The sequence below is a fragment of the Pleurodeles waltl genome, chromosome 9 (genome assembly GCF_031143425.1).
Source record: "Pleurodeles waltl isolate 20211129_DDA chromosome 9, aPleWal1.hap1.20221129, whole genome shotgun sequence".
NCBI lineage: Eukaryota > Metazoa > Chordata > Amphibia > Caudata > Salamandridae > Pleurodeles > Pleurodeles waltl.
The window spans coordinates 338,624,925-338,639,137 of NC_090448.1; the positions used below are offsets into that span (position 1 = coordinate 338,624,925).

Genomic DNA, 14,213 nt, shown 5'->3' on the forward strand with positions numbered 1-14,213 from the left:
TGCACCTCCTTTAAAAACCAAAAGAAAGCTGGCTCTTCAAGAGGAGTTAGACTCTGCTCAGCCACCAGCAAAAGTGCAGAAACAAAATGAGAAACCAGCCCCTCTCCCTACTTCTCCTCCTCACGCTCAACAGCTTTCTTTTTCACCTCACAATAGTCAACCACCATTGCCTTCTCCAGCACATTCATTATACTCACATGGACATACAGTAGAACCATGGGATGTCTATGACCCTGATCCCATTCCGGACAATGATCCAGACCTTTACCCATCTAAACCTTCTCCCCCGGAAGACACCACTGCCTACACCCAAGTAATATCTAGGGCAGCAGCTTATCATGGAGTGCTTATGCATTCTGAACCCCTGGAAGAAGACTTTCTATTAAACACACTGTCTTATACTCATTCCAGGTACCAGTGTCTCCCGATGCTGCCTGGAATGGTTAAACATGCGGACCAAATGTTTAATGAGCCTGTCAAAGCTAGGATCATCACCTCTAGAATTGATAAAAAAATATAAGCCTGCTCCTACTGGTCCAGACTATATCACTCATCAGGTCCCTCCAGACTCAGTGGTAGTCAGTGTGGCACGGAAAAGAGCAAACAGCCAGTCGTCAGGAGGCGCACCTCCTCTTGATAAGGAAAGGCGTAAATTTGATGCAGCTGGCAAGAGTTGCCACACAAGCGGCTAACCAATGGAGAATTGCCAATTCTCAGGCACTTCTAGCAAGATATGACAGGACCCATTGGTACGAGATGCAAGATCTTATACAACACCTCCTAAAGGAGCATCAAAAGAGAGCACAGCAAGTTGTGGAAGAGGGACAAGCTATCAGCAATAACCAGATAAGGTCTGCCCTGGATGCTGCTGATACAGCCACAAGGAGTGTCAATACGGCCATCACAATTAGAAGACATGCATGGCTATACTCCTCTGGGTTTAAACCAGAAATTCAACAGGCAATACTTAATATGCCTTTTGACAAGAAACATCTATTCGGCCCAGAAGTAGACACAACTATTGAGAAACTGAGAAAAGACTCAGATACTGCTAAAGCAATGGGGCTTTATACACCACACCATATAGAGGCTCCTTTCACAGACCCCAGTTTAGAGGAGGTTTTAAGCCCCAAATCCTCTGATGTTTCCACCTCTCAAACAAACCAGGGACAACAAACCCAATATCAAAGAGGGGGGTTTAGAGGGTCCTGTAGAGGACAATATTTTAGGAGCAGAGGTAAATTCCAAACCTAAAACAAACCACTAAACAGTGACTTCCTTCCACTCAACACTTCTCCTGGTGGGGTGGGGGGTTGGTGGGTGGGGGGGGTGGGGGTGTGAGACTGCAGCAATTCCACTCTAATTGGCAAAATATCACCGCAGACAATTGGGTATTATCAATTATCCACAATGGCTATTGCCTAGAATTAATCTCCACCCCTCCATACATTCCACCACGATACCACAACTTGTCCCCAGAACACAGCATTCTGTTACAAGAGGTACAATCTTTACTATTAAAACAAGCAGTAGAATTGGTTCCACATTCTCAACAAGGAACAGGAGTATACCCACTATACTTCATCATTCCCAAAAAAGACGGTATTCTCAGGCCCCTCAGTCTATAAATGCTGTCAGAACATGTTCACATAGTAACTCTGCAAGATGTAATTCCACTACAACAAAAACAAGATTACATGACTGCTTTAGACCTCAAAGATGCGTATTTCCACATACCCATCCATCCAGCTCACAGAAAATACCTCAGGTTTGATATAGCAGGAAAACATTACCAGTTAAAATTTTCACTGTTTGGCATAACAGCTCCAAGAATGTTCACAAAATGTCTAGCAGTAGTAGCAGCCTACTTAAGAAGACAACACATCGTCTTTCCATATATAGGCGATTGGCTACTAAAATAAAGCAATTTTACACAATGCAAACAACACACTTGTAATGTGAGAAAAACCTTGCATACGCTAGGGTTCACTCTCAATTACCAAAAATCACATCTTCAACCAGCACAAGAACAACCTTACCTAGGTGCTATCCTAAACACTCAAAAAGCCCTGGCTTATCCAAATACACAAAGGATACAAGCTTTCCAAAATCTCATACCACACATACAGCCAAATCAACAATATACTGTAACATTTATCATGAAAATTCTAGGAATGATGGCATCTTGCATATCCATAGTTCCACATGCAAGACTAAACATGAGGCCCTTACAAAGGGTGCCTCAACAGTGGTCTCAGACACACGGTCAACTTCAAGATCTAGTCTTGATGGACCACCAAACACATATGTCCCTTCAATGGTGGAGTCGCAGCAATGTAATGAAGGGGCGGTCATTCCAAGACCCTGTAGCTCAGACCATAATCACAACAGACACATCAATGATCAGTTGGGGAGCTCACCTCAACAATCAAACCATTCAAGGGCAATGGGATGCCCAACAGAAACAGCTTCATATAAACCACCTAGATCTATTAGCTGTATTTCTTGCAGTGTTTCAACCTCTTCTCAAACAGAAGACATTTCTCATAAAAACAGACAACATGACATCCATGTATTACCTCAACAAACAGGGCGGGACACACTCACCTCAACTGTCCCTGCTAGTCCAAACAATATGAAAATGGTCAATTCACAATCACATTAATCTATTTGCACAATACATTCCAGGGATAGACAATCAGCGGACAGATCTCCTAAGCAGAAATCACCAACTAACGCACGAATGGGAGATTCACTCCCAAGTACTTCAAAAGTACTTTCCAGACACCCACATCCTCTATCCAAGGGCAATGCTCTATGGAGCAATTGGTCAGGCATATTTGCTTACGCCCCCCCCCCCCCCCCCTCCCCCCCTCCTCCCCTCTCTCCCACTCCTTCCCTTTCTGGTTAGCAAACTACGCCAAACATCACTCACTATGATTCTAATAGCACCAACATGGTCTCGCCAGCATTGGTACACAACACTCCTAGATCTGTCTGTAGTACCCCATCCCAAACAAACCAGATTTGTTAACCCAGAACAGAGGTCAAATCAGGCACCCAAATCCCAATGCTCTCAATCTAGCGATTTGGCTCCTGAAGTCATAGAACTTGGTTACCTAAAACTTCCACCAGAATGTATGGAAGTAATTAAACAAGCCTGAAAACCTAAAACTAGACAATGCTACGCAAACAAGTGGAAAAGATTTGTATACTAATGTCAGTCTAAAAACACTGACCCACTTCCAGCATCCATACAAGATATTGTATGTTATTTACTTCATTTGCAAAAGTCACATTTGGCTTTCTCATCCATCAAGATACACCTCACTGCAATAGCTGCATACTTACAGAATATTCAACATACTTCTCTATTCAGAGTTCCTGTTGTTAAATCCTTCACAGAAGGATTAAAATGCATTATTCCATCTATAACACCACCTGTTCCTTTGTGGAATTTAAATATTGTACTTACCAGACTCATGGGACCACCTTTTGAACCCATGCACTCTTGCCAGATTCAGTATTTAACATGGAAGGTCACTTTTCTTGTAGCTGTTACTTCTTTCTTAAGAGTTAGTGAAGTACAAGCCTTCACTCTTGAAGAACCTTTTTTCCAAGTGCACAAGCATAAAGTTGTACTTAGAAAAAATCCACAATTTCTACCAAAAGTAGTATCTCCTTTACACATCAACCAAACAGTGGAATTGCCAGTCTTCTTTCCACAGCCAGACTCTGTGACAGAAAGAGCTCTTCATACCCTAGATCTCGAGAGCTCTTATGTACTATATAGACAGAACTAAAGATTTTAGAAAAACAACTTTTCGTTGCTTTCCAACAACCACATAAAGGCAATCCTATGTCAAAACAAGGTCTAGCAAGATGGGTTGTTAGATGCATACAAACATGCTACATCAAAGCAAAAAGACAACTTTTGATCACTCCTAGAGCACATTCTACAAGAAAGAAAGGTGTGTCACTGGCATTTTTAGGAAACATACCAATGGTTGATGTATGTGAAGCAGCCACATGGTCAACTCATAAATTTACAAAACACTACTGTGTTGATGCTTTTTCACAGCAACAAGCCACTGTAGGCCAAGCTGTCCTAAGAACACTATTTCATACAACTTCAACTCCTACAGGCTAGCCACTGCTGTTTTGGGAGGACTAACTGCTTTGTAGTCTATGCATAGCATGTGTATCTGCAGCTACACATGCCATCGAACGGAAAATGCCACTTACCCAGTGTACATCTGTTATTGGCATGTAGTGCTGCAGATTCACTTGCACCCTACCTCCTCCCCGGAAGCCTGTACTCATTTAAGTTTAACATTTGTACATATGTATATACATTTACATTTGCATGGACATCTCTTTGTATTCTTATACTCTATCACTCGTTCCTTCACCCTTTGCGGGCAAACAATCTAACAATGGAGACGATGCCCATGCGCACTGTAACCGAGAGAAGTCACTCGATCCTGTGACTCCGAAAAGACTTTCTTCGAAGAAAAACAACTTGTAACACTCAGAGCCCAACACTAGATGTTGGAAGAGCTATGCATAGCATGTGAATCTGCAGCACTACATGCCACAAACAGATGTACACTGGGTAAGTGACATTTTCCTTATATACTGTGTACTTACCTCCAGTTGGGGGACTGCCTAGAAGTACTCTAGTTCAGTGTTACCATAATAAAATACCTTTATTTTTGCACCACTTAGTGGTTCCCTTCAGGTGTGATAAGTTTCTCTGTGACTGCTGTGGTATTGCAAGTGCTTTACACTCCTAGATAAGTCTTGGCTGCTCATCACAGCTACCACTACAGAGCCCTGGCTTCCTAGACACTGTCTTCATTCACTAATCGGGGTTGACTGGACCTGGTTTAAGGTGCAAACACCACAGGTGTCCACCACACACCAGGCCAGCTTCCTACATGCCCTCTTGGTGCATGTATTGATAAATCCATCACTGAAATCAGTGTGGGTTTATCCGTACGAGAGGTTTGATACCAAACAACCCTCTCTTCAGTGAAGCCATCCTGTAGCCGGGGGACTTGTATTGATCACTGTCCAGCACATGCATTTAAAATGGCTTCCCTGGTCAATTACTATGTCTGAGAATTGACAAAGACATAGCAGGGGCATAACCGCTCTTGCAGATATGCCCTCACATGTAATGTAATGCACTCTGCCTAAGAGCTGCCAGGGCTGCTGTAGGGGTGACATATATATATTGCATGCAGTGTTAGGGAAATGGTACACCGTCTGTGTGCCATGTAGTGTTCTCACTTTTGTTTGCATTTTAACCTGCAATGACAGTCTGTCATGTGTTTGGTGAGGGTTCTGTTGGGTGAGAAAATTCGTGCTTTAGCCCTTAGGGATCTTCTTTAGCACCTCGGGCCGTGGGTTCCATTTAATAGGGACTTACAGAGGGTGCTAAAGGATTTGCCAATTGGGGAAACAATTGTACAGTTTAGGGAAAGAGATCTGGCACTGCGGACCTGGTTAGCAGGAACCCAGTGCACTTTCAGTCAAAATAACATCAGTTACCAGGAAAAAGGTGGGGTGTAACCATGTCTTAGAGGCATTTTCCAACGGCCTCTTTTGTGAATTAAGTTTCTCCTAGTATTAAGAAAACAGACATGGGTTCAGATTCAGCCGTTCAGTTTACAACCAGATACCTTTCTTGGAACTTGCAATCAAATATCTTTAGGTTTATATCAGATAGTCTACAATTAGCAGAACTTCCTAAAGCAATTTTGAGTGCCAGAACTCATATTTCAGGTGGGCCAAAAGATTGTTATACTGCATATGACTCAAAACGTTGCAGCTGTCCAACTGCCTGATGTATCTAGAAAATATCAAGTTTTCTATCTCCATATGTCCGTCCAAAACTGATCTGTATTCATAATTAATTTTTCAGAGGTCTATAAATTTATGTTCTTGCTCCATTGTCCTAATACTTTATGGATACGTCATGCTTAGCAAAATGTTGCTAGATTTAACCTGGAGTCTACACTTCAACCTGTACAGGGTCTCAGAAGTTGTTCTATTAAAGACCTTCCAGCCTAATCCAATAGGGTGATGCTCGATCAAGAGTATATGATCCTCAATTGATAAATGGCTTTTATTGAACGCATATCTCAGTTGGTTGAAACAAATGGTACGACCCAAATTCACCACACCCATCTTACTACTAAAAAGCTTTTGTGAGTTCTTTAAAGTATTACATAAATGGTGTGTGTTTATAGTACATTATGTTCATTTGGTATCATACTGGCCTTTCAGATAGTAGTAGAAATTAAGAGAAAACTAAATAATAACAGGATTTAGACTGACACTTGCACAAAATGAATAAAATAACTGATGAGCTTAACCTCCTGCGAAAGAATACCAAAGATGTGGCACTAAAATTTTCCAGTCATTGAAATAAACATAATACTTGTTATAAGGAATAGTGAGGACTGTGCTAGTCCTGACTAAATATTGCCCCCTCGCTGTTAATGACCTATTGGCCACTTTTTTTCTTGCAGTGAGCTGGATTACTATGATTCCCCTAGTGTCAATACACGATGCCAGAAGATTTGTGACCAGTGGGATGCTCTGGGGTCATTGACCCACACCAGGAGAGAGTCACTGGAAGTGAGTAGTATTTCTGGGCCTACATATTGAAGTATAGGTCAAGATGGTTAATGTTCCCTGGTACTTACTGCCTTATTTGTTAATGTCAAACCATTGTATTGGTCTGTTTTGCACTCTTACCTGGCACTTGCTGCTGTGGAATATGGCATGTTTGTGCTTGACTGCACTACTAACGCATACCCCACCCTCAAAAAGTCAAGTTAACCTGTTGCTTAGCCCTTGTCCACTTTAACAGATGAGAGTTAACACTTGCACTACCGTGAGTCCATGCGTGTATTTTGTTTTTGATCCCCCACCCCAGGTACCACTCATTGCCATATATCACCAACTATATGTACCTTAATTGGTTAAGAGGCTTGCAGAGTATCTAGGGGCAATTTATCTTGCTAGCCAATGCAGTTTTATTTTGAGCGAATGAAATGAGGAAAGTGTTTGTTCTAGCCTTATGTGAATGTGTCTTTTCACAGAAAACGGAGAAACAGCTCGAGACAATAGACCAACTGTATCTTGAATATGCCAAAAGGGCAGCTCCTTTCAACAACTGGATGGAGGGAGCCATGGAAGATCTACAAGACATGTTCATTGTCCATACCATTGAAGAGATTGAGGTATGTTGTTAGAAACTTGACAGCAGGCATGAAGAAATCCAAACAATGATTTAATGAATGCTCTTATATGTTTACTTGGTTTGAACTGTGAAAGGGCTAAACATTGGTTTCCAAATAGTGAAAAATATTTCTTTGGTGGGTGCTTTAGTGGCAAAAAGTCGATCTTAAGGGCTGTATTTATTTAGGCCACTGTAGGCTGTTTACTTCTCTGATATTTACTTACACTGTCGCCAGGAGTTTGTGAATAAATGTAGGTAAGTAATACAAATTGGACAGGCTTTGCTGGAGTTATATTAGCATTTTCATTTCTCATTTTTTTTTTCCCCAAAGGGTCTGATTGCAGCCCATGAACAATTTAAGTCCACGCTTCCCGATGCCGACAAGGAAAGAGAGGCAATCCTAGGCATCCAGAATGAGGCTCAGAAGATTGCAGACTACAATAATATCAAACTTTCCAGTGGAAATCCTTACACCTCAATTACTCCACAATCCATCAACTCCAAGTGGGAAAAGGTACACACAGTGCTTTGTGTGTTTATATTAATTTCTTTGTAGAATGTGGGGTTTGTGAGTGAGCTGGTTCATATCACTGTAGTGGCTTTCATTCTGATGGCTAATGTCCACATCAGGCGTAAGATTACATGCATATGTTTTGTACGTACAGGTTCAGCAGTTGGTGCCAAAGCGTGATGGTGCGCTGCAAAGTGAACAGGACAAGCAACAATCAAATGAGCACCTGCGCTTGCAGTTTGCCAAGCAGGCTAATGTTGTGGGGCCGTGGATACAGACCAAAATGGAGGTAAGCATAGTGCAGGCTAACCATTTTACAACTGTCCTATTACTACTGTAAGTTACCCACTGGAGCTGCCATTTCAGCTGATTTTCACCAACATACTAGGATTTCTCATTTCTCAGACATGTTTTGGATTTTTTTCTGACATTGGACTCTAAACTGCAAGGCCACAATTGGAGAAGGTTATGAGAATTTCCATTAATGAAAAAAGAAACTACATAAAGCACAATACCTTACGTCACGTGTGGTGCCTCTGGCCAATATGGGCTGTAAGGTGGTCGTTGCATTTTGGGTGATAAGTCACAGTTTTTTTCCTGTATTGTTAAAGTGGAGTTCATGAGACTTCTAGTCCATGGGCTGCCGACAGAAAGCAGGGACTCTGAAGACTAGAAAGTGTAATAGAGTTCTAATTTCTTTACTGATATTTTGAGTGCAAGTTTATTACATCATAATCCTCAAGTATTGCAATTGCAGAATAATATTAGTGTCGTGCACAACTATGCTTCAGAAGGGTATGCAGGAAATTATGCCTAACCAGTACTTCAAAAAAGCTACATCAAGCAATTTGCCCAAATGCAGCCATTGATTTTTTTCCCCACCCTTGTGCTCATCAGTGATACAAAAAAGAAATGATTCAACATACATCTTGAGCAACAACAGAATAATTGATGAAATAGAATTGCTCAGTGTAGGTTACTGGTGCTATCAACAGTCATCACATGCGGTTGTCCCATGTCTCCCTCTTCTGTCTCAATAGATCATGGGGGTGTGCCATGCCTGTCAATGGGACCCTCAAAAATGTGCAAAGTCCACTCTGTACTATGCACACATCCACACTCTGATAGCGTCCCAATCGATGCCATTCGACTGGTCACTCTCAAAATCTAGCCGCCATTTCCTGACAGAGGCCTGCGGGAGGTTGGTGGCACAGCCTTCTAACTTCTTCAGCCTTTAACGCCACCTCTTCCGCCGAGGCCTACATGTCTATCTCTGCCCTCCACCTACTTTGCAGGGGGCCTTGGGGTGATTTTCAGTAATGTGCGATCTCTAAGGCCAAATGCAAGAACCTGTTGCCCACCCTTTTTTCTGGTCGCCTCCTATACAAGCCAAGTAGACATATCTTGCTGCTCTCCAGGTCCAGCTTGAGCTGTAGCCAGAATCGTTCTATACCACACAACCCTATGCTATGTGCAAGAAACTTACATTGACCAGGGCACACCTAGGTTAACTCAGTGTATCTGAACCGCATGGTACGAGTGATCTTATAGGGGTGCTCTAGTGCCTGGTCCCTCTCCTTCCAAGAGAATGTCCTACCCACCATTGTCTTCCAACGATGTCACAGGACCGGTATATCATCAACTTTCATGGAAAGTGCCATTTTATAGAACCAAGTTATAAGATGATGCGCACTACCGAATGTCAGCAGAGTCTGCAATAGCTCATGTGTAGATGGTTCTGGATCCACCACCAGTACATTCGTCCCACTGCAATCACTGACACTCCATAGGTCAAAAACTGGGTACCCAGTATGCCATAGTCAGTCTCCAGCAGCGCACACAGGTCTCCACTTCTGCTTCTGTCCACACAGCCAAGTTCCTGGCTGGAAAGTAGCATCCCTCGTCATTAGGGAATCCCACCAGTGTCCGTGCCGGGGCATAGAGTATATGTAGGGAGTTGGGTTCTGGTTGCAGTACCCCCACTTTTTGCCTGGTTTTTAGATGCAGCTGGTCTGAAGTGCACTGGGTTCCTGATAACCAGGTTCTCAGTGCCAGTGTTCCTTCCCTAAAACAAAGACACATGGTCACTTGATCCCTTCAGCCCCCTACAAGCCCCTAGTAAATGGTACCCCTGGTACCTAGGGCATGGGTACTGAAGAGGGCCCCTCAGAGCTGCAGCATAACCTGTGCCACATTGAGGGACCCTCCACCAACCTTATGCAGAATGCCATTGCAGGCTGTGTGACAAGGTGCTCCCAAAATTGAAAACAAGACAGTGCACACCGCCTGTTCCCTTATGTCTTCTAACATTGCATGCAATATATCTGTCAACCCTATAGCAAGCATTAAAGCCCAGGTGCATTGTATTACATGCAAGGGCATATATGCATGAGCAGATATGCCCCTGCCATGTCTCTGTCGATTCAGAGACAGTAAGTGCACAGGGAAGCCGTTTTAAGTGTATGTTCTGGACTCTGGTCATCGTTAGTTCCCCAGATGCCTGATAGCTTCCCTTAAACTGGGATGTTTGGTATCAAACTAATAAACCCTCACTGACCCCAGTGATGGATTTATTAATAAATGCACTCAGAAGGCACCTTAGAAGTGCCCCCTGAAACCTACCAGCTATTAGCGTGTTGACTGACTGGTCCTGACTAATTTAGACAAATGTGTTTCTGGTCCCCAGAGGTGAGAGCCAGTACTCTTGAGGCACAGAGACAAAAGCATGCCCTGGGCAGAGGAGTAATCTCCTCTCCCAAGCAGGATCGGCATTCCAGGATAGGGAGCTTGAAAGGCCTTGCCAAATGTGGAGATGACCGACCCAAACTCCCAACCCCTCCACTCCCCCCGCCCCCCCCCCCCCCCCCCCCCCCCAACAAAATCCTGACCCCACTTTACGTGGCAGCACAGGTGGGAAAATTAGGTAGATTAGGGGGGGGGTGCCTACTTCATGTCAGTCCCACTCCTGAGGTGGATGAGCTGCAGTAGACACTACCTTGCAAATGCCTCCAGCTTGGTTGGAAGGAATTGGCCACCAGGGTTAAGGCTATGCCCACTTCCCAGAGGAAGTGGTCATAAAAAGGGTGTAGTCACCCTGATGGCAATCAGCCCATTGGCTACCCTCTGGCACACCCTCTAACACCACTAATTTTACTATTTAGGTGGCACCCCTGAACCCTAGAATCAGATTCCTGAGTGACCTAAGAAGAGCCGGACACTAGAGAGTCACACCAGCAGAGAAGAATGCAGACATCAACTGACATGGCCCTAGCCCTACCACCCTGTCTGCAGCCCTTGACAATCCTGTGTCAAAAGACAACCCGTCCTGCAGTCCAGCTACCTTCAAAGCTTTTGGGAGGACTGCCTGCCTTCAACAAAGATCAAGATCTCCCGAGAACAGTGAGCCTGTTCAAGCAGAAACCAACTTTAAAAGAGAAAGAATTCTGCCCTAAGGAACTGCGACACTGCCCCAAGACCTACATCTACACCTGGCGCCCACGGCTCGAGTCCAGGTGGACCACCAGTCCTGTGAAAGTACCCAGGCGAGCCAGAGTCCACCATGGGCTGACCCCTGCCGGACTCTAGCTCGACACCTGCGGCCTCAAATTGAAGACCACGACCTACCCGATAAGTTGTTCCTGACGACACCAAAGGACACCCCTGCACCAGAAGTCCCCTGGGCCTTGGAAAGCTGGAGCTACGTCCCCTACATCAGAACCTACCTGGGCAGCTGTGGAGTTTCTTAGTTCAGCCTCCTGGCCTGGGCCCGCAGCCTTTCTCCAAACTGATCTCCCCCATTGATTTACATTGTGCACCTGACGCTATGTTGACACTCAGCACCCACCCGCTATAGGAAGGTGCTCCCCTCTAGGGCTGCAGCATATAATGTGCCACCCTAAAGGGACTCCTCACCATGCACACTGCCGTTGCAGATTGTGTTTGGCGGTGGGGAGAAAAAGATAAAGATGACATGGCATTGATCTCAGGGTGCCATGCCCACAAACCGCTTCCTGTGGCATAGGTAAGTTACCCCCTAGTAGGCCTTACAGCCCTAAGGCAAGGGGCACTATACCACAGGTGAGGACATAGCTGCATGAGCAATATGCCCCTACAGTGTCTAAGTCAATTCTTAGACATTGTAAGTGCAGTGTGACCATATTGACTGTGGGCTGGAAGGTTGTCATTACAAACGACACAGCTTCATGTTGGGGTATACCCAGCTGCCTGCTGACCGCGATGATGGAACTATACACAGGCATCTGGGCGCAAGTTAAGATCGGAGCAGGCAGCCATGTCACCAATATAGACTATACTTCAAAAGTGTCTTAGACCCTATGCTCCTTAACCTACACTTAGCTGATCTTGCCGAGGCGCTCTCCTCTGTATCAAACCATTTGCTGGTCCTGGCTCAGGATACAGTTGCATAGTTACAGTATGCAGACAGCATTGTGCTTCTTAGTCAAACTCCAATTGGCCTGCAGCGCAGTATTGATACTCTTACTAGTTACATCACCAAACAAGGTGTAGAATTGAATCTGAATAAAACCAAAGTGGTCAGACTGGTGGACTCAAAATGCAAATCTGGCTCATGGTTTATCGATGGGATTAAGATGAAAGTTGGTTGTGCCTATAAATATCTAGGCTTCACAGTAGATAAAAATGTCTTTCAAACCCCAGCTGGTCGCTGTTGGCGCAAAAGCTCAAGCCCTGACATATGGATTTAAACATTAAAACAAAAAAAGAGCTGTCCATCATATAATCATCTGATCTCTGTTAATTCCAACAGTCACTTATGGGGCCGAGATAATGCTGGGCAAAGAAGTAGCAGTCTTTAATCAAATTCAAACTAAGGCCTACAAAGTCGTGTTCCAGATTTCCAACCGAGCCTCACCAGCTCAGGTTTGCCTAGAATTTGGGTTAAAAAAATATATTTTCCAGAGCAAGAATTTGTACGTAAAACTCTGCTGGCAATTGCGAGCCGCAGAAACAGGATCAATAAGCAACCTATGCTGGCTTGAAATTGAGGAAAAACAGCACCGTAATATCATTGCCTCATGGGTAAACAATCTAAACCACTCCATAAAGGACTTGGGCCTGGGCACTGTCTGGGACATGAGTTTGAGCAAAGGGGAGTTCTACCGGATGGTCAACGCCGCAACCCAGTCACTTTCACTCATTACTGACTTGCCAAAAGACAACATGCAGTGGTGGTACTATCTTCATATAAAACTCTCAGACCCAAGGAATACCTGTCAGCTTTTTTTAGGCAAACGCTGAAACATCAATTTATGCTTTTGCGCTTTGAGTCGATTGCCACCAAAGATATGATTCCTTCCTGGAAACAGCAATTCAGGTCGGACGCGTGTGGTCTTTGTGGGTACAAACAAGAGTCACTTGCGAATCTTTTTTGTGTATGTCCAGCACTGTGGGAGCAAAGGAAAACACTCTTGAAACACTTCCTTATGGCCCTTGGCATACACACATGCAGACCAGCGGTTATCAGCTGGCTAAGTGGCTTTTCGATTCCTTTTGCCTCCCGGGGGCCGAAGTTTATGATGCAGGTGTGCAAATCTCTGTCAAATACGGCTGAATCGGTAGCAGCAAGGTTGGTGCAAAGTCAAGATTGATAGTGGTGTCATTGTTCTACATCTAGCACGTGGTGTAACCAAGCACCACCAGACTTTGGATGATATTCAATGCTGTACAGTCATTGTAAAACTGTCATTTTTTCAAAGACTTTGATCTGTTTTTAAGTTTTAAGGAGGATCCGTCCTCAATTTTTTGTTTATTTTAAATCTTAAAAAAAACAGGTCGGGTAAAAACCCGCCCGGCCACTTTGTATAGCCTATTTCAATCACATCAATGCATATGTGTTTGTGTGTACTATAGGTCACATATGTGATGCGTTGAATTGGCGTTGGTTTTAATTAATCATGCTAATAATAACAATTTACAATTTTTACACAGCTCCATGATGGCTTCACTGAAGACTGGAAAGTTTGGTATCAGACTTCTCAGCACAGTAAACCCACACTGATACCAGTGTTTAAATGTATTGCAAAAGGCACACAGAGGGTATCAAAGAGATGCCCTGTGTATTTTACCCTACCTCTAGTTTAGCACCGACTGATCTGTGCAAGCCTGCCACTAACAGACAAGTTTCTGACTCAATGAGGTGGTGCCTTTGTGCCCTCTTGGGTCAGGAACAAAGCCTTTTCTGGGTGGAGGTGCTTCACTCCGCCCCAAACCCCCCTCCCCCCCCGCAGAAACTGCAAGACTTGGCGGTTAGCCTGAAAGGCTCCTGCCCCTGGGCTTTCCGGCTAGTGGAGATGCCTGGCGGCAGGTCGGGCAGGAAAATTAGTAAACACCAGAAGGTGTGCCCGTCCCAGCTAGTACTACCCCTAAGGTGCCCAAAGTTGAGGTGAATGGCTCTTGGCAGAATCCTCC

At 44.3% G+C, this 14,213-nt stretch overlaps 1 protein-coding gene across 2 annotated transcripts in view; it reads left to right on the plus strand.

Annotated features, from left to right (window-relative positions):
* Window positions 1-14,213, plus strand: part of ACTN4 (actinin alpha 4) — a 340,912-nt gene that overhangs the window by 262,394 nt on the left and 64,305 nt on the right. For both annotated transcript variants that reach the window (XM_069206884.1, XM_069206883.1), the window contains exons 13-16: window positions 6,540-6,648; window positions 7,116-7,256; window positions 7,587-7,769; window positions 7,921-8,055. In XM_069206884.1, the coding sequence (XP_069062985.1) occupies window positions 6,540-6,648; window positions 7,116-7,256; window positions 7,587-7,769; window positions 7,921-8,055 (568 nt within the window). The remainder of the gene's footprint in view (window positions 1-6,539; window positions 6,649-7,115; window positions 7,257-7,586; window positions 7,770-7,920; window positions 8,056-14,213) is intronic.